General features: G+C 50.6%; 1 protein-coding gene across 1 annotated transcript in view; it reads left to right on the top strand.

The window, feature by feature from the left end:
• Positions 1-20,095, top strand: part of LTBP4 (latent transforming growth factor beta binding protein 4) — a 28,618-nt gene extending 8,523 nt beyond the window's left edge. The window contains exons 12-30 of the mRNA XM_006871411.1: positions 557-682; positions 1,185-1,427; positions 1,879-2,004; positions 2,102-2,221; positions 2,966-3,094; positions 4,843-4,968; positions 5,330-5,452; positions 5,586-5,717; positions 7,928-8,059; positions 8,148-8,273; positions 10,907-11,053; positions 12,325-12,582; positions 14,066-14,137; positions 14,424-14,552; positions 14,695-14,841; positions 16,915-17,067; positions 17,977-18,357; positions 19,041-19,193; positions 19,941-20,095. Coding sequence (XP_006871473.1) covers positions 557-682; positions 1,185-1,427; positions 1,879-2,004; positions 2,102-2,221; positions 2,966-3,094; positions 4,843-4,968; positions 5,330-5,452; positions 5,586-5,717; positions 7,928-8,059; positions 8,148-8,273; positions 10,907-11,053; positions 12,325-12,582; positions 14,066-14,137; positions 14,424-14,552; positions 14,695-14,841; positions 16,915-17,067; positions 17,977-18,357; positions 19,041-19,193; positions 19,941-20,095 — 2,978 coding nt within the window. The remainder of the gene's footprint in view (positions 1-556; positions 683-1,184; positions 1,428-1,878; positions 2,005-2,101; positions 2,222-2,965; positions 3,095-4,842; positions 4,969-5,329; positions 5,453-5,585; positions 5,718-7,927; positions 8,060-8,147; positions 8,274-10,906; positions 11,054-12,324; positions 12,583-14,065; positions 14,138-14,423; positions 14,553-14,694; positions 14,842-16,914; positions 17,068-17,976; positions 18,358-19,040; positions 19,194-19,940) is intronic.
• The last annotated feature ends 250 nt before the right edge of the window (positions 20,096-20,345 follow it).

Here is a 20,345-nt window from a genome sequence, read left to right as displayed (position 1 = left end):
CCCCTAAACCGGGTCTTTCTGTAGGGCCAGGTCCCAGCTCCACTACTGACCCGCCTCCATCTGTGACCACGTCGTGGCTCCGCCCACCATTGGTCCCGCCCGTCTGTTCCCCGTTCCAGACTAGCTCCCCGCCTCCCCCCAGGCTCTTCCCACCCTACAACTGCTGCAACCAATCTCCAGACTACGACCCCTGATTCTACCCCGGTCACACCCGTGCGCTGTCCCTTCCTTAGCCCCACTTCTCCCTGCAGTTCTGCCTAGGTCCCAAATCTGCCCTTCCCACCTTTGCCCTGCCCACGCCCTGTCTTCTCCCATTTGTCTCTCTACCACGATCCCCCCTCTCCGCTCCAGGCTTGGCCCAATCCGCAGTCCTTGTTCTGCCCTCCCTGTTCAAGCCCCGCCTTCGTCTTGAGTCTCCCCCATCCAAGCCTCCCAACTGCTTCTGGCCTCCGCCCCACCGTGGCTAGAGGCCCAACCCTAGCCCCGCCTGTGGCCACCCCAACGTTTCCCTTGGGGAGTGTCTGACCACTCCCAGCCATCCGGTTTGTGCCCACAGACGTGGACGAGTGCCACCGCGTGCCCCCGCCGTGTGACCGCGGGCGCTGTGAGAACACACCAGGCAGCTTCCTGTGCGTGTGCCCAGCCGGGTACCAGGCTGCACCACATGGAGCCAGCTGCCAGGGTGAGGGACTGGAAGGAACTGAGAGGAAGGTGTGGGGAGAAGGCAAGAGGGGCAGGGATGGGGAATGGAGAGACTGAGCAATGGGGCACAGGAGGCTGACTGATGGGAGACAGAGGCCAAGTGCTGAAAGCCAGACATGTCGCCTTGGTGAAGGTAGTTGAGACAGTGCCATGGGATGGAGGTGCCAAGTGGTGGGACATAGAAAGGCTGAGTCATGGAAAAGAGAGAAGCAGAGGGCTGGGGTTGAAGATACTAACAGGCAAGGGGAGGCTGAGTTATGGAGGACAGAAGAGAGAGAGATCCACTCATTAAGGACGAGGTAGCTTAGTAGTGGAGAGTCAGAAAGCTGGAATGATGGTCAGGTAGGTGAACTGATGGCTATGAGCAGGTAGAGGGATGAGCAGGGGAACAGAATGATGGAGAAGGAGAAGTCAAAATGATGGAGACTGAGGAGGCAGGGGAGGCTATGGAGGGGCTTAAAGGAGGTCCTTACTCTGAACAGATGTGGATGAGTGCACTCAGAACCCAGGCCTATGCGGACGAGGCCGATGTGAGAACTTGTCCGGCTCTTTCCGCTGTGTTTGCCCGGCTGGCTTCCGGGGCTCAACATGTGAGGAAGATGTGGATGAATGCTCCCAGGAACCACCACCCTGTGGACCAGGTCGCTGTGATAACACAGCTGGTTCCTTTCACTGTGCTTGTCCCTCTGGCTTCCGCTCCCAAGGGCCAGGGGCCCCCTGCCAAGGTGAGGGTGCTGAATCCAACAGTTCCACCACCGTTTCCTATGTGAACTGGGTAGAGACATTACGAGGGGGCAGGACAGCAGAGTGACTTGGAGCAGAGGCAGAGAGATGGGATACTGACAAGAATGGGGAGAGTCTGTCTCCAGAGTTTTCCTCTTTCTTGAGAATGCACTAGTATTCCGCCTTCCTACTTCCTTTTTTGGATGATACTCTTCTGCTTGTGGAAACCCTAAGGAAGGGACAACTCTCAGGTGGGGAAGGTGACATGGAAGAGGTGGGACCTTAACCTCATGTTCGCAATGGAGAGACCATTAGTTGGGAAGACGAGGGTGAGGAGCAGCTTGGGCAAAGTCCAGGAGACTGGTTCAAGACTGGAATGTGGGGGTGGGTCGTGATGGCAATGGGGATGGGTCCAGGACCCATCCTCAGCCCCATCAGCCCCCTCTGCCTCAGACATAGATGAGTGTGCCCGGAACCCTCCGCCCTGTGCCTATGGCCGGTGTGAGAATACAGAAGGTAGCTTTCAGTGTGTCTGCCCCACGGGGTTCCAGCCCAATGCAGCCAGCTCCCAGTGTGAAGGTAAGGCCAGGGAGGGAAGAGTGGAGCTGGATGGGGAAATGCTGGGGTGCACACTCCTTCAAGGCCGTGTTTTCCCTTGTGCAACTCCACCCCCCAGATGTGGATGAGTGTGAGAACCACCTGGCTTGTCCTGGACAGGAATGTGTGAATTCACCTGGCTCCTTCCAGTGCAGGGCCTGTCGAGCCGGTCACCACCTGCACCATGGCCGATGCATTGGTGAGAATGGACCCCTGACCACAGTCACAATTCTAGCTTGGCTCATAACCTCCTGACCTGGACCTTGATCCCCTGACCCTGAATGTGACTCCTGACTCCATGATCCAATAACTTTGAAACCTGTCTGTGACGTTTGACCCCATGACATTTCACATGTGATCCCTAGTCCTAACTCTTAACCACAATCCTGATAGCAATTAGAGTATAGTGAGCCTGACTGTCCCCTAGCCCTGGATATGACCTGTCATCCTCAAACTGTGCCATTTGACCCAAGCGTGATCTTTGACCACAAGCCTGACCAGAGCCACAACCCCTGATTTTGTCATCCTTGTCCTTCTCTTTTTCTGCCCCTGCTTCTTCTCTGAGACCATTCTCAGTTCCCCTCACCATGGATCCTAACTTCCAGCATAATTCCAGACCCTGACGCTTACTTCCCACAACTTCTGCAGACCCCTGTGTCCCAAAAGGGATCTGCCTGTCTGATGCATTCCCAGATTGTTATTGTTAAGTGTTATCAAGTTGGTTCCCACTCATAGCGACCTTGTATAGGATTTCCGGGGATTGGCTGGTATGTTTGAACAGGCCTTGAAGTTCAATCCAATCTTGTGGTTCAGTGCTTGACCTACAGCGCCACACCAGGACTCCTTTATTGAAATGCCTTCGAGTCGGTTCAGACTCATAGCGACCCTGTGTAGGGGTTTCCAAGGAGCAGCTGGTGACTTTCTAAAATTCCTTCTCTCATAGATGTGGACGAATGCAGTGCAGGTACCCCCTGTGGACCCCATGGTCACTGCACTAACACGGATGGCTCCTTCCGCTGCAGTTGTATGTCAGGCTATCGGCCCCCAGCCAGTCAGCCTGGACCTTGTGCAGGTGGGCAGGGTAGGAACAACACACTGGGGAGCCTGGGACTCAGGCCTGGACAAAGCCTACTCCAAAACCCCCAAATCCACTGCCATCAAGTCAATTCCAACTCATAATGAGCCGTTGTTGTTGTTGTTGTTAAAGCCTTGTAGTCGTTCCAACTTTTAGTCGACCGTGTATAGCAGATGTGGGGAACGTCAGGCCCACAAAATCCTTTGGTCTGGTCCTGCTAAAGCAACTACAGTTCCAACCATTACATTGCTATTGTTGTTAAGTGTTGCCGAGTTGAATCCGACTCATAGCAACTCTGTCTAGGGTTTCTAAGAAGTGGCTGGTGAGCTTAAACCACCAATTTTGTGGTTCAAATCAACCTTACAGTCCAGTACATTAGCCCACAGCCATCACATTGTTGTTGTTAAGTGCGGTTGAGTAGGTTCCAGTCCATAACCACCCTGTATAGGGTTTATTGTTGTTGATGTGAGGTGCTGGCGAGTCAGTTACGACCCATAGCGACCCTGTATAGGGTTTCTGAGGAGCAGCTGGTGAGCTTGAACAGCCGACCTTGCAGTTCAAATGGGTTTGCAGTCTGGTGCATTAACCCACAGCGCCACACCAGGACTCCATAGGGTTTGTTTGTTGTTGTTTGCTAAGATTCCAATCCATAGCGACCCTGTATAGGGTTTCCAAGGAGCAGCTGGTGAGCTTGAACCACCGAACTTGCAGTTCAAACGACTTTGCAGTCTGACGCATTAGTCCCCAGTGCCACACCAGGACTCTATAGGGTTTATTAGGAGTGAGTTAATTATGTATTTGACCAAATATAGCAGGCTAATTTTTAAGTTGATAGTTTTGTATGGCCCATGAATAATGTTGTAAATTTTGGCAGAAAAAAGGTTCCCCACCCCTGCTGTATAGGGTTTCTAAAATGATAAATATTTGTAGGCGTAGAAAGCCTCATCATTCTCCCTCAGAGAGGCTGGCGCGGTCCAGCCACCAACCTTGTAGTTCACAGTCCAGTGCCACCAGGGCTCCTGAAAGGTTACTGTTGTTGTTAAGTGCCGTGGAGTCGGTTCTGACCCATAGCGACCCTGTACAGGGTTTCCGAGGCTGTAAATCTTTACGGGAGCAGAACGCCTCATCTTTCTCCCACGGAGCGACTGGTAGTTTCGAACTGCTGACCTTATGGTTTGCAGCCCGATTCATAACCACTATGCTACCAGAGCTCCTTAAAGGTTACTGTAGAAAGGTGGAAACTGGATTAAATGTCTGTGGGTGGACTTTGGAAAGCAGCCATCTGATCCTGTAATACAAGGTAATCTATTTCTTAGGGTTTCCTAGATTGTAAATCTTTACAGGAACAGATTGCCTCATCTTTCTTCCACAGAGTGGTTAGTGGGTTTGAACATCAACCCTTGTGGTTATCAGCCCACGGCACCACTAGGTCTCCTGCAAAGGTGGAACCTAGGTTAAAGGACTATGGGTAGAATTTGGAAACTGGCCATCTGGTTTGTGAGTAGGGCTTTTGATTTGGGCACAGGTAAAGGAGTTCTGGTAGCACCGTGGTTACGAATCCAGCTGCGAACTGCAAGATCAGCAGTTCAGAACTACCACCTGCTCCTCGGGAGACAGATGAGGCTTTCTGCTCCCGTAAAGATTTACAGCCTCGGAAACCCTGTTACTATAAATCGGAACTGACTCCAAGGCACATAACAACAATATCAACTGGGACCCTCAACCCTATTCTTCTGGTACCCTAGATGTGAACGAGTGCCTGGAAGGAGATTTCTGCTTCCCCCACGGCGAGTGTCTTAACACGGACGGCTCCTTTGCCTGCACCTGTGCCCCAGGATACCGGCCTGGACCCCGTGGAGCCTCTTGTATTGGTCCGTACCTGGTCAGGGCCTGGACCAGGACAGGGCAGGATTAGACCAGGAAAAGGCGCGAACGACCAGGAGAATGAAAGTCTTAATTTTTGACCTAGGGTCTTGATGCACCTTGAGGGCAGCACTTGTAAATCAGTGGGAGCCACTTGTAAATCAGCAAGGGGTAGGACTAAGCTTGTTGGGCCATGGTGGCAGTCAGAGGGGCGGGACTCCAGGAAAGGAACGAGCCTAAAGCAGGTAGGGGAAGGAGCCTAGAAGGGCGGGGAAAGGGGCGGGGAAAGGGGCGGTCGAGGGGTGTGGCCAGAGGTTAAGCAAGGGAGGAGGTAGAACCATGGTTTCCACGAGTCTCTTTACCCTGCAGACGTAGACGAATGCAGCGAGGAGGACCTTTGCCAGAGCGGCATCTGTACCAACACAGATGGCTCTTTCGAGTGCATCTGTCCTCCGGGCCACCGCGCCAGCCCAGACCTTGCCTCCTGCCTCGGTAAGAGGTTCAGACCCGACCGGATCCCTTTGCATCCCACCTTTTGCATCAGCTGCTACCTCCCTTCCCTTTTCTTGCTTCCCCCATCTTGTGACACCCCCGCCCCGCTCCCTCTCCTTGCCTCCCCCTTCAGATGTGGACGAATGCCGTGAAAGGGGCCCGGCCCTGTGTGGGGCCCAGCGCTGTGAGAACTCCCCCGGTTCCTACCGCTGTGTCCGAGACTGCGACCCTGGGTACCACGCGGGTCCAGAGGGCACCTGTGACGGTGAGAACTTCTGAGTCTTTCTCGGTGGGGACAGAGGAGAGGCTGGCCTGCTTCACAGACTTAACCGCTTCTCATTATGTCTGTGAGGGGAAAAAGCCGCCGTTGAGTCCTTATATTGGGTGTGTGTGTGGGGGGTACCCTCCTATGAAGAATCAGGCCAAACCTCGCTTCCAGAAACAAGTATTTCTCCTGAGCAGTTTCTGCACAGTCGACATACAAGGCGTGTGTGTGTGTGTGTGTGGGAGGGTTGTTAAAAAAGTTAATGGAAAAATACCATCTTTTAATTCCATTTTACCACGAACTTTTTGAAGCCCCCTTCGTGCCACAATAAGAAGACTTAGATCCCGCCCTTTTCAGTCTTTCCTCTTAATATAATACACTCTTCTTACTTCTAGATGCCCTTTCAAATTCAACCCTACTTGCCCTAGTGAAATTCCCTGAGGTTTCCGCAGACTACTGCCCCTGAGTCCAGTCCTAAGTTCCAGTCATCTCTCCAGGCTCCTCCCTTTTCCAGACTCCGCCCCTTTTGGATCCTCAGTCCTACTGAAGGCATCTACCCCGCCCCTTCTCCCCACTTAACTCCTCCTTCACTTCCGCCCCTTGCTTCCTTCTTTTTCTGTGGCCATCCTCCAGCTGGGTACTGATAAGAAACTGATAAGGCTGGAGGTAATCCAAGATGTTTTTGGAGGTTGTTAAGTACCGTGGAGTAAGTTCCGACTCATAGCGACCCTGTACAGAGTTTCCGAGGCTGTAAATCTTTACGGGAGCAGAAAGCTTCATCTTTCTGCCACAGAACAGCTGGTAGTTTCGAACTTATGAACTTGAGGTTAGCAGCCTGATTCGTAACCACTAAGCTGCCAGAGCTCTTTTTTTGGAGATTGGGTGGGAACAAATTTTGTGGGACAAATGGAAGAAAACAACTCTGTGCTACACTTGCCTTTCTGGTTGCCTGACCCACAGAGTCATGAACTCCACAAAAATTCATGTACTAGAGGACACAACAGGAAATGAATCCAACAGAAATCGCTGTTGTCATGGGGTTGACATTTTAGCTGGGGAGACAGACAACAAAGAAATAAATCACCTCAAGTCATCCAACATAGAGAATTGTTGGGCACTGCCCAGGTCCTGGTGTAGCTATGTGGGATAAGCATTGAATCACAAGGTCTGTTTGAACTGCAAGGTTGGCAGTTCATGCCCACCAGCTGTTCTTCAGAAACCTTATACAGGGTCACTGTGAGTAGGAACAGACTAGAAGGCACTTACCAACAGCAATCAAGACAGGCACAAATCTTTGCTCTTAAAGAGTTTGCATTTTAGTGGGGGTAATAGTGGGCATATTAGAAATCTGCATAGATATGTTATTGTTGTTAAGTGCCTACAAATAGCCACCCTGTAGCGTAGTGGTTACAAATCGGGCTGTGAACCGTAAGGTCAGCAGTTCGAAACTACCAGCTGCTCTGCGGGAGAAAGATGAGGCTTTCTGCTCCCGTTAAGATTTACAGCCTTGGAAACCCTGTTCAGGGTCACTATGGGTCGGAACCAACTCCACGGCACATAACAACAACAACATAGGGTTTCTGAGGCAAAAGAGGTGAGTTTGAACTGCCAACCTTATCGTTCAAATTGACTTTGCAGCCCACACCAAGGCCTCCTACACAGATATAAATAAGTATAATATCAAGTTGGGGGAGCATTCTGTCTCCATATGATAAACACTGGACTGTGAACCACAAGGACTGTTGTTGGGAGCTCACCAACCGCTCAGTGGGAGAAAGATGAGGCATTCTGCTTCTACAAAGATTAAAAAAAAAACAACACCTCAGAGACCCTATACAGGATTGCTATGAGTTGAAACCGACTCGACGGCACTTAACAACAGTATCAGGTTGAGGAAGAAAGCTAACGCCGGATAAGTGGACAGAGATAACAGGGCAGTTTGGGGAGAGATGTTAGGACTTCACTGACACATATGACACAGCCCTACTGATAGCTGAGGGACGAGTATTCCTAGCACAGGGAACATGAAGTGCAAAAGGCTTGAAGTAGAACCCTGGGCTCTTGGGAAATGGCAATGAGTTGTCAACACTAGTTCATCTTTAGAAGGTCAGACTCCTAGGACATGAAGTTCATAGAAGACTTCTGCAACATGGGACTAGAAGTGAAATGAAAACCTGTGAATCCCCTTCCTTCTGCTTGCTGTCTTGCAGATGTGGATGAGTGTCGAGAATATGGCCCCACAATTTGTGGGGCCCAGCGCTGTGAGAATACCCCTGGCTCCTACCGCTGCACACCAGCCTGTGACCCTGGATATCAGCCCACACCAGGGGGCGGATGCCAGGGTGGGTGTCCAGCAAGTATTGGGTGAGACTTGGAGGGAAACGGGTAGGAGAGAAGCCAAGCATTTGCCTGACTGTTTGGTGTTTGCAGATGTGGACGAGTGTCGGAACCGGTCCTTCTGTGGGGCCCACGCCATGTGTCAGAACCTGCCTGGCTCCTTCCAGTGCCTCTGTGACCAGGGCTACGAGGGGGCGCGAGATGGGCGTCACTGCGTGGGTACGGGGCTCCAGGCGGTGGGTGGGGTTTGGGTGGAACCGGAAGGTGGGGAAGGAGTTGACCATGTAGCATGTGGATTGAGCGCTGGATTGTTCATCACAAGGTCAGCAGTTCAATCACTGCCCCTTGGGAGACAGATGAGGCTGTCTACTCCTTTACAGATCTGCAGTCTCAGAAACCCTAGTTAGGATCACTAGGAGTCGGAATTGACTCGATGGCAGTAGGCTGAGTTTTTGTTTTCAGTCAGAATTGTCTGGTTGCAAATGCCAGAAACCCTATTCAGACTGACATTTTTTTGGTGCTTTTTAAAAAAGCCCTTTTTTAAAAAAAAAATGGTATCTTAAAGGAGCTCTGGTAATGTAGTGGTTACGAATTGGGCTGCTGATCTCACAGTCAGCAGTTCGAAACTACCAGCTGTTCCACAGGAGAAAGATGAGGCTTTCTGCTCCCATAAAGATTTACAGCCTTGGAAGCCGTATGCAGGGTCGCTATGAGTCGGAACCAACTCCACGGCACATAACAACAACAGCAAGAAGTTGTGGTACAGATCGGCAGTTCAAACCCATTAGCCACTCTTTGGAAATCTTATACAGGGTGGCTATGAGTTGGAACCAACTCAACGGCACTTAACAGAAACAAGTCTGTATAAAGGAGCCTTGGTAATACAGTGGGTTGTGTTGGACTGCTAACCTCCAGGTCAGTGGTTCTAACCCACCAGCTGCTCTGTGGGAGAAAAGAGGCTGTCATCTTCTGTAGAGTTCTGGTCTTGGAAACTGTAAGGAGCCATTCTATTCAGTCTTCCAGGGTCACTGTGAGTCAGAGCCAACTTGATGCCAGTGGGTTTTTTTTGGGGGGCGGGGTTTAAATGTATTAAAACATCCTTCTTTCATTCTACATTTTATGAAGAACATTTAAACATTGACAGCAAATTGAAAGAATGATAGAATGAAGGCCTGTGTCTCATGGCCTAAGTTCTGTTATTATCATATGACTATATTTGCTTCAGAGGAGCTCTGGTAGCGTAGTGGTTATGAATCGGACTGCGAACCTCCAGGTCAGCAGTTTGAAACTACCATCTGTTCCATGGGAGAAAGATGAGGCTTTCTGCTCCCATAAAGATTTACAGCCTCAGAAACCCTGTACAGGGTCGCTGTGAGTCAGTTCCAACTCCACGGCACATAACCATCACTACCATATTTGCTTCAAGGAACCCTAGTGGCACAATAGTTAAGCACTATGTTGTTAACTAAAAGATTGCTGGTTTGAATCTACCAGCGAGCGGTTCTGCAGGAGAAAGACGTGGCAATCTGCTTCCGTAAAGGTTTGTAGTGTAGGAAACCCTAATGGGGTCAGTTCTACTCTGTCTAATAGGATCGCTATGAAATGGAGCCGACTGGGTGGCATGTAACAACAATAATCTCTAACTAGAGTTTAATATATGTTTATGTTGTAGTTAAGTGCCATCAAATCAGTTCTGACCCATAGTGACCCTGTATAGGGTTTCCCAGGAGCTGCTGGTGAGCTTGAACCACCGACTTTGTGGTTTAAACCAACATTGCAGTGCAATGCATTAACCCACAGTGCCTCATCAGGACTCCAATGTATGTTTCCTGATATTTTCATTTGAGGTAAAATTTACATACGGTGAAATGCATGAATCTTAGATATATAGTCTTGCTAAGTTTTGACAAATGCAAGCACAACAGGCTATATTTAAAAAACAAAAAACAACTCATTAAAACTGCCAAGTCCTAGGATATAGCTGGACTTCGGGCATAACTGGATCCAGGATTTGAATCAAGATGCTTACTGTCTCCACTCCTCAGTTTTGCCTTCCTGTATTGGATTAATTTTCATGCAGATTTCTCACAATGATGACCAACCACAGGGCTAAGACGAAACTTTTACTTTCTAGTTGATTCAGACTAAACGATCCTATAGGACAGAGTAGAACTGCCCCATAGGGTTCGAAGGCTGTACATCTTTATGGAAGCAGACAGCCACATCTTTCTCCCGAAGCATGCCTGGTGCTTCAAACTGCTGAACTTTCAGCTAGCAGCTGAATGCTTAAATCGTGGTACCACCAGGACTCTTAGTTCTAAAGAAAAACCCAAACCAAGTCCACTACTGACTCATCGTGACTGTATAGGACAGACAAGAACTGCTTCACAGGATTTCCCAGGCTGTCAGTCTTTCCAGCAGCGGACAGACAGCCTTATCATTCTCCGGTGAATGGCCAGTGGGTTCAAACCCTCAATCTTTTGGGTAGCAGACCAGTGCTTCACCCATGGAGCCATCAGGGTTTCTTAGGGCTAAAATTTCAATATTTCTAGCAGAAGTCCCAGATCTGGCTTTGATTGGCCCATCTCTGAACCAGAGAAATGCAGGAATCTGATTGCCCCATGCCTGGAACTTGTGCCCACCCTTGGGAATTGATTTAGACCTCAGCAAAACACATGGGTTGAAAATGGAGGAGCAGAGGGTCCCAAGAAAATTCAGGGCATAGACCAGAGGAAAGAGGGTGAAGTCTGGCTGTTAAAAATACCTCTTATCTTTGAAACTCAGTCGTCTAGATCTTTGGAATCACAGATGCAAAGACCCACTGATTCCCTGTCCTTGTCTCCCACTCACAGATGTGAATGAGTGTGAAACACTGCAGGGCGTGTGTGGCACTGCCCTGTGTGAGAATGTTGAAGGTTCCTTCCTCTGTATCTGCCCCACCAGCCCTGAGGAGTTTGACCCCATGACTGGACGCTGTGTTGCCCCCCGGACTTCTGCTGGTGAGACAGATGCCAGTGTGTATTAATTAATTCACTAATGGCTGCTGACCCTATAGGAAAATGATGTGACCTGATGATCCCTGATATGGACAGCTGCTATCAGTTAAATGTTCTTTTTAACAACAACAAAATGTTAGAACATATGGTTTAACAAGGATGGTGGGGATTCCATGTCACAACTAGATCCTGGCCCTGCTTCTGCCACATTTCTTCATTTAACAAATGTTCTCAGGGAATCCACTGTGTTCAGGGGACAGAGCTGTGACCAAGAGAAACCACTTCCTCTCCTCAAAGTTCTTACAATCCAGAGATATTAGCAGAGGCTGGCCACTCAACATAGTCAGGGCTGGGATGGAGAAAGCACAGATCAGAGAGAACAAATGTGTGATCGGGGGAAGCCCAGGGGCCTGGGAATCCAGAGGAGGCTGACCATGGAGGACTCCCTGCAGGAGAGGATTTCTGAAATAAGAGCTAAGAGCAGGAGCATGCGTAGATGCAAAGTGAGTGAGTGAGATCAGAAGACACAGAAAAAGCAAAGGCCTGGTAAGGCAAGAGGGTTTCTGACATGTTTGAGAAACTAAAATAAGTTTAGTGTTACATAATTTGGAGAGCAAGGGATGGAGTGAGGAGAGGAAGCCGGAGAAGGACGCGGGGTTAAGCAGGTCTTACCTGAACTTACCAAGGCCTGGAGTTGGGCTTTGCCTGAGGGGTGCTGTGGCACACAAGGTCTAAAGCAAGAGAGGAATGTAATCTGATTTTGAAACCTCCCTCTAATTGCCATGTGAAGATGGATCGCAGGGGTGAAGCTGGAGGCTGGGAACCTAAGAAGGAGGCTGGGGCAAAGACCTGGGCAAGCGAAGACTGGACCAAGGTTGGGGGCTAATGGAGAAGGAGGAAAATGTGGGTGGGAGAGAGGCCCAAGAGGCCAAGTGGACAGCCAGGGTACGAGGGAAGTGTCCAGGATGAGATCTGGTTTTGAGGTGAAGACTCTGTGGCCAGCTTGGGACCCATGGAGGAACACCTAAAGAAGCATCTAAGAGCCAGGGACGCTGCAGTGATGGAGATGCTTGGGAGAGTGGGATGTGGGGGGCACAAGAGATGCAGGAATGACAGGAAGTAAGAGTGGGGGGAAAAGGGACTATGACAGGTTTTTGACAAGTGTGGTGTCGGAGGTAATGTGACATCCTGGTCCAGCTGGGTACCCCCTGGACATATTCTATGGAGGGCTGTGGGATGGGCCCACACTAGGCTGTGGCCCCTTTTCTCCCCAGGTGTGTTTCCAGGCTCACAGCCCCAGGTGCCCTCCAGTCCCCACCTGCCTGTCAGGCCGCCTCCACCCCGCCGGCCCAGTGCACCACGGCAGGGTTCTGTGAGCAGCGGACGCCGAGAGTGCTACTTCGACACAGCGGCCCCAGATGCATGTGACAACATCCTGGCATGGAACGTGACATGGCAGGAGTGCTGCTGCACGGTGGGCGAGGGCTGGGGCAGTGGCTGCCGAATCCAGCAATGCCCAAGCACTGAGACAGGTGTGCATGGATGGGCATGGGTGAATGCTGGACTGGGGCTGGACTAAGGCATGTTAGTCACACATTCGATGGGATATGAGTTATAAATATACGTGGATGCATGCCTGTGTGTGTGCATGTGTCTTAGCTATCCTTGATGTAATTTCTTTCTGAATGTGATTATAATATTAGTGTAGAGGGTCAGCAAAAAAGAGGAAGCCCCCCAGCGAGATGGATTAACACAGTAGCTACAACAATGGGTTCACATAACAATTGTGGGAAAGGTACAGGCCCGGGCAGGGTTTCATTCTGTTGGAATGACTCCATGACACCTAACAATAACAACATCAGATTAGTGAATGGACGTAAATGTGGCATGTGCCACTTTAGCAAAATGAGACTAACTGGATTATAAAATTTGTACTAAGGCTTTGACTGTATACTACATTTTCTACAAAAAAAAAAAAGGATATTCCACATGTGCTACAACAAAGAAAATGAGGTGGTGAAACAGTTGTCTCAATGATTAATGTAAAATTCTGTGGGATCTCCCCACAATAAAGACTTGACCTTCACCAATTTTGCTTTAAAACAGCAAAATTGATGCTTGTTTGGTAATAAATGCTATAATTATAAAGGAACAAATGAAAAGAAGTCATAAAAGAAAATGAAATGATCAGAAAACAGTATTACATTTAATTTTTAGGTAGAGGTATACTTAACAGCCCACCCCTACCTCTTATTTATTAGAACTATTACACTCCTAAGAGACCCATTAAGATATGCATTTCAGTTACACAGAAGGGATCATAGATGTCGATCAATGAAGGTGTTGAAGTGGTAGGGACCTCAGAGCTTAAACAACCTTTCACATGGGTGCCCTCATGCCCCTTTTGTTATTGTTGTTAGGTGCCATTGAGTTGGTTCTAACTCATAGTGACTGTGTGTAGGGTTTCTGAGAAGCGATTGGTGAGGTTGAGCAGCTGGCCTTGCATTCAAACCTACCTTTCAGTCTAGTGTTTATCCTACACCAGGATTCCTGGGTGAACTTTATTTCCAGCCAATAGATTCTTCCACGCAGGAGCTGGTATCAATTTCTTTGCACTGTGACACTTACTTTTCCGTGTGCCCTGTCTGCTTGGCATCTATGGGTCTTTGCTTGGGACAACTGGTGCCCTGTTTTGTTGATGCCGTAGCACAAGGGTACCCCTCGTTTTATGGGTAGTCTCTCTGCATAGGACTAAGGGTTACAGTAGAGACAGGTGGGCATGGGACTGGGACAGAGGGCATATTTGGACATGTATACTGTAAGGGCTAGTGTGAGTTACAGACAGGTGGGTATAAGACCGAGAGGTGGGCACACAGGCACAGGCCTGAGGGCTGGAGCAGTGAAGGGTGGGCACAGGGTGAGGGTAAACATGAAGACAGGTGGGTGCCCGCAGGCTAAGAGCCCAAGGCAATGGCTGGGACCGAGGTGTCTGAACTCAGGTTTGTCTCTGTGCAGCGGAGTACCAGTCCTTGTGCCCCCATGGCCGGGGCTACCTGGCACCCAATGGAGACCCGGCCCTCCGGAGAGGTGAGACCAGACTTCAACTTTCACCCACCTGAAGCCCTCAGGCCCAGCTGGGGTCTCCTCTGTCCCACCCTGTCTCTATTTCTTCATCTCGGTTTCTCACTCGGTTTCTATCTGGTCACCTCCTCCCCATCCCTGTCTTCTTGCCTCTATTTTTCTATATCTCTCTCTGTGGGCTTTATCCCCATGGGCCCTAGTCCTCCTGCCTGGTCATGCCCCGCCTGCCTCACACCCTGACGTGCCCCCATTTCTCTTGCTGTGGGCGCACCTGGGACTACCCTTCTCTCAGACGTGGACGAGTGCCAGCTTTTCCAAGACCAGGTGTGCAAGAGCGGCGTGTGCGTGAACACGGCCCCGGGCTACTCATGTTATTGCAGCAACGGCTATTACTACCATACTCAGCGTCTAGAATGCGTCGGTAGGAGGCAACCCCTATCCACTCCAATCCCGGGAAGTCCTGCCTGGAGTCTCGACTCCATCCAGGGCTCTGGGGCGAGAGACAGAAAAGGGTAGAGGGGTGTTGAGGGGGCTGCCTCTTAACTGCTCCCCTGCCTCCCTAGACAATGATGAGTGCGCGGACGAGGAGCCGGCTTGTGAGGGCGGCCGCTGCGTCAACACCATAGGCTCCTATCACTGCACGTGTGAGGCCCCACTCGTGCTCGATCGCTCGCGGCGCCGCTGCGTCTCCAACGAGAGCCAGAGCCTCGGTAACCCCGCCCCCTAAACCCGTCTTGTCCCGCCCTGGTCCCGCCCATACCGCCTACCCCCCACTCCCTAGGCTCAGTCTCTGGCCCAGGCCCCACCCAAGCAACAGCCACGCCCCCAGGTCACGCCCTTCCTCCCACTAATCTGGGTTTTGACTGGATCTGATTTGGGATTGTAAACGAAAGCATAACCTGCTGTAGGTCAAACCTGCCTTTGAGTTGATTCTGACCCATCGTGACCCTATAGAACTACTCCTATAGGACAGACAGAACTGCTTCATGGAGTTTCTGAGGCTGTATATTTTTACAGAAGCAGACAGACTCTTCTTCAGAGAAGCTGGAGGGTTTGAAACCCTCCACCTTTTATTTCAGTTAGCAGTCCAACGCTTAATCCACGACACAAGCAGGGCTCCTTAGAAGGTTAAAGGTAATGGTTTTAGTCATTGGGAAGGTTTCAGAGGCCGCCTGTCACTTACTGACTCAATGAATACAAGCTCTTTGCTTCTCGTCCTGTGTACCCCCAGTTTCCTTTCTGCACATTGAATGCGGACTGTCGGGACAGTTCCCACTCATAGAGATGCTGTATAGGGTTTCCAAGGAGCGGCTGGTGAGTTTGAACCGCCGACTTTGTGGTTCAAATCAACCTTATGGTCTAGTACGTTATGCCACAGTGCCACACTAGGTCACCAGCTTTCTTTTTGCACACTGAGTGGGAACTGTAGCCCCACCATTATAGCTTAGCTGTGAGGAATTTCATTTCTAAGAATTTAGAATGGGGTTGGTCCATCTAAGTGCAAATGAAGTGGCCATGTGGCTTTGGACTCCCCTATGAGTGGCCCGGAATCCTGGTGTGTCACTGGGGTAATGTGCTGGACTGCAAAGTCAGTTTGAACTGCAAGGTCGGCAGTTCAAGCTCACCAACCACTCCTAAGAAACCCTATACAGGGTAGCTATGAGTCAGAATCGATTCTATGGCAGTTAACAACAACAATGAGTATAGCCCAGACCTAGGTTATTTCTGTGGGTCTGTCTATCTCACTCCACCTCTCTGTGGCTTTCTGTCTTTCAGTTTTCCTCTGAATTCTTGACTCTCTCTGGATATTTGTCTCTGGAAAGAGACAGAGACACTGATAAATAGCAGGTAGTGGTGCTGTAGGATAAGCACTGGACTGCGAATTGCAAGGTCACTGGTTCAGAACCACCATCTGCTCCTCAGAAACCCTATATAGGGTCCGTGTGAGGCAGGATGGACTCAACAGCACTAAATAACTTAACAAGCACTTGTGAGAAAAGGAAAAAAAAAAACAAAACCCTCAGTAGGGCTTCCAAGACTATAAATCATTACCAGAGCAGACAGCCTCATCTTTCTCCCTCAGAGTGGCTGGTGGATTTGAACTGACGACTTTGTGATTAACAGCCTAATGTTTAGCCCACAATACTACCAGAACTCTTTAACACTTACCAGGGGGGCTTCAAAAAGCTCACAGAAAAATTCCATTATATTTTAGTCTCGTTTTTCCACAGACTTTTCAAAGCCCCCTCGCATTTAGCTCTTAATCTCTGTTTCTCGTCTCTGTGTCTTGGTCTGTCTGTCTGTTTTTGAGTCTCTGACTCTTTGGAGGTGTTTGTCCCTAACTCTTTGGGTCAGTCTTTTCTGTCTATTTCATCTGTCTCTCTCTCTCTGCCCAAACCCCTACCTCCTCCTGCTTCCGTTTTTCTACAATATCTCCCTAGACCCGGCGACTTCATTCAAACAGTAGCCAGAGAAGTAAAGTAGTTGCCCAAGTCACACAGCCCTCCCTAGCCTGGGCACAGATAGAACCCTTTCAGACCTATATTCCCAGCCACTGGGCCTTTCTATCCTCTCATTGTGTATGCTAGACCAAGCCTGTTCTCAGTCCCGCACCCTGTCTAGAACCCTGGAGCTACCTCAGAGGACTTCTGGGTGTCTGTCACAGCTGATGAGAAAGATGTAATGCTGGGCAGAGGATTGCTGGGCCGCTCCAGCAGGGGACGGGGCACCTCAGATCCCAGCCTCCCCCTCATGCCCTGATACATGCTATCTTTTCCCGTCAGATGACAATCTGGGCGTGTGCTGGCAGGAAGTGGGGGCTGACCTTGTGTGCAGTCGCCCACGGCTGGACCGCCAGGCTACCTACACAGAGTGTTGTTGCCTCTACGGGGAGGCCTGGGGCATGGACTGCGCCCTCTGCCCTGCCCAGGACTCAGGTACAGCCACCACCTGGACACAGAAGCTCTGCCCCTGGGTGGCGTCATAAGAACCCTCAGCCTCCCTCAAGCTTGGCCTCTCAGACCTCTATGTTTAAGACCATCCTAAATCTTGGCCTTTTAGACCTCAAAGGCATTTCCCAAAGGCCTCCAAGTCTCAATCACAAACCTATGGCTTAGTTCAGCAGACCCCATAGTTCTAGCCCCACAAGCACTCATGATGTGGGCTCTCAGACCCTCAACTCCTGGTTTATAAAACCCCAAGACAGCCCATGAGGCCCCCTCCCCCAATCCTGGACGTTGAGACCTTAAATACCAGTTACTCAGGCCCTGTCGACCTAGTCTCAAATCTCCCTGGTTATTGCCCCAGAGATCACAGACCTCCAAGTCCCAGCCCTGTGTGGACACTCACATGCAGGTACCCATGACCCAATTTATAGCCCCACAGACCCCTAGTCTTGGCCCTTAAATCCCTGAATTCTGCCTCTAGAGACCCTAATCCTTAGCCCTTGGGAACCCAGCCCCAACCCCAAACATGCTAATCCTGGGTTTTTAGATTTCTAAATCCCAATTGCTCACTCAGGTCCTCTTCTCCCTGTATTGGCCTCCCAGGCCCCTAATAACACCTACTGGGATTCCCTAGTCCATGAAACACGCCATTCCATTTCTTCAGGCTCCTAGTCCTAGTTACTCGGGGTCCATCAAATCCTAGTATAATCTCAGGCCCAGCCCTCAGATCTCCAGTCCTGGCTCTAGAAACCCCTAATCCGGGCCCTCCTTCAATCCTTGGCCCATCCTTTCAAGCACCTGGTGTCCCCATGCCTCATCCCAAAGCCTTCCCCCAGCCTCTCTTCTGATGGATGTCTTAGCGAGTGTGGCTCATTGTCTTGGCTTGGCTCCCTCTCACAGATGACTTCGAGGCCTTGTGCAATGTGCTGCGACCCCCTGCATATGGCCCCCCGCGGCCAGGTGGCTTTGGACTGCCTTATGAGTATGGCCCAGACCTAGGTCTGCCTTACCAGGGCCTTCCATATGGGCCTGAGTTGTACCCACCACCCGTGCTACCCTACGACCCCTACCCACTGCCACCTGGACCCTTCGCACGACGGGAGGCTCCCTATGGGGCACCCCCCTTTGACATGCCGGACTTTGAAGATGATGGTGGTCCCTATGAGGAATCAGAGGTTCCTGCCCCTCCCGGCCCCAGCAGCAGGTGGCGCTATCGGTCTCGCGATACCCGTGGCTCCTTCCCGGATCCAGAGGAGTTGCCTGAAGGCGGCCGCTATACTGGTGCGTACTGTGGACAGGTTGAGAGGAGGGAGGTGTGCAGAGAGACAAGAGTAGGTGAAAGGGAGGGAGAGAGAAGCCAGGAGGAAGAGGGTCTGAGAATTAGGAAACAGAGGTGGGGGTGGAAAGCAGAAGATGAGGAGTAGAAAAATATCTGTAGAGACGGACCAAGAAAGAGATGGGGACCCTGATGGAAAAACCAAGAGGACAGACAGGGAGAGATTTAGGACAGAGATAGGAAGATACATACAAGGGGGCTTCAAAAAGTTTATGGATAAATTCCATTATATTTTCATTCCATTTTTCTATGTTTGAAGCCATCTCATATGTGGGAAGAGAGGCAGTCACGGAGATCGAGTGCTAAGATGTAAAGGCGGAGAAATGGGGGGAGATGTTGAGGGCATACAAAGAGAAAGAGAACTGAGGATAAAGGAAATAGGTTGGGGACAGAGAAAGAAGAAACAGAGAAAATGGAAGCGAACTGAGAGATGGAGAGTCCACCTAGCAACAAGGGGAAAAGGATAGAGATAGGAAATAAACTACAGAGAGCGAGAAAAGTTTCATCCTGTCCCCACAACCCTGGGGCAAGATGGACAGTTTAATGAGACAGCCAGGGAGCCCCACTCTGGGGCGGATAGGGGCAAGAGGGTGGAGACCCTGCGCCCCAGGCCCTGCGTTCTCCACAGGCGCCTTGACTGAACCCTATGAGGGTCTAGAAGCCGAGGAATGCGGGATCTTGGATGGCTGCGCACACGGCCGATGCGTTCGCGTCCCAGAAGGCTTCACTTGCGATTGCTTCGACGGCTATCGCCTGGACATGACTCGCATGTCTTGTGTCGGTGAGTGCGGGCCTGGGGTCAGCAAACACAGTCCTGTACAGAGAGGTGGGGCTGCGGGGCTGGGCCAGAAGCGGCTGTACTGGGACTTCCTGAAAGAACCCCACTAATGGGTGCGTCCAGGCAGGGGGGATGGGGCTTAATTCAGTGCACAGAAGATAAAGCTTGGCCAAAGATTGGACCCTGAAATCGAAAATCCCCTGCAATCGAGTTGACTCTCTGCTCTCAGTGACCCCACAGTACAGAGTAGAATTGTTCCTTAGGGCTTCTGAGAGAGAAATCTTTGGGGGAGCAGACAGCCTCACCTTCCTCCCACAGACTGACTGGTAGGTTTGAAAGTCTCCTTTGGAAACAAGGTGTTGTTTCTAGTGCCATAGAGTTGTTCCAACTCCCAGCAACATTGTACAGGGTTTCTGAGGAGGGACTGGTGGGTTTGAGCCACGGACCTTGTGGTTAGCAGTCTAGTGTTTACCCTATGGCGCCACATTAAAACTAATTCTGCAAATATGATTTCCCAGGACTTTTAGTGCTATCTTGGGCAATTTGTTCTGCATCTTTGGAGAGCCTCAGGCTTCCTGTCTGTTAAATGGGAATAAGAATCATGTCTGCCTATTTTCAACAGCAATAAAGCAGAGTGATTACAATTAAGGACCCCAAGTGAGTCAGCTAGGCCAGATTCCACGCACGGGATGTTCAGCATCTATACTCCAGGTCCCAGGCCTGAATAGCGCCCTTTGTGCCCCTTACCAGATATCAATGAGTGTCTTGAGACCGAAGAAGCCGCCTCTCCCTGTGTCAATGCGCGCTGCATCAATACCGAGGGCTCTTTCCGCTGCCTCTGCCGCCCAGGATTCACACCCTCTCACCAGCCGCACCATTGCGCACCCGCCCGGCCCCGGGCTTGAGGCCCAGCACCCAGGACCGCTCATCCGGTACCTATTCACTGAGGTCCCAACCATACACATACTCCAGTACGCTTGCGCGCATGCGCACAGGGACACCAGCGCCAACGGAGAGAGATTGACAGACCGTTGGAAGGAGGGACGCCTCTCACTGCTCCCAACCACCCCTAGCCCCTGACACCACCGACGCTGCCCGCCCGGCCCACGCCCAACCCACAGTTCCCTTCACATACCTTTTACTTTTTATATAAAA

The sequence above is a fragment of the Chrysochloris asiatica genome, unplaced genomic scaffold (genome assembly GCF_000296735.1).
Source record: "Chrysochloris asiatica unplaced genomic scaffold, ChrAsi1.0 scaffold00168, whole genome shotgun sequence".
Classification (NCBI taxonomy): domain Eukaryota; kingdom Metazoa; phylum Chordata; class Mammalia; order Afrosoricida; family Chrysochloridae; genus Chrysochloris; species Chrysochloris asiatica.
Note: the sequence above shows the minus strand (reverse complement) of the source record. Positions and strands in the feature narration are given on the sequence as shown.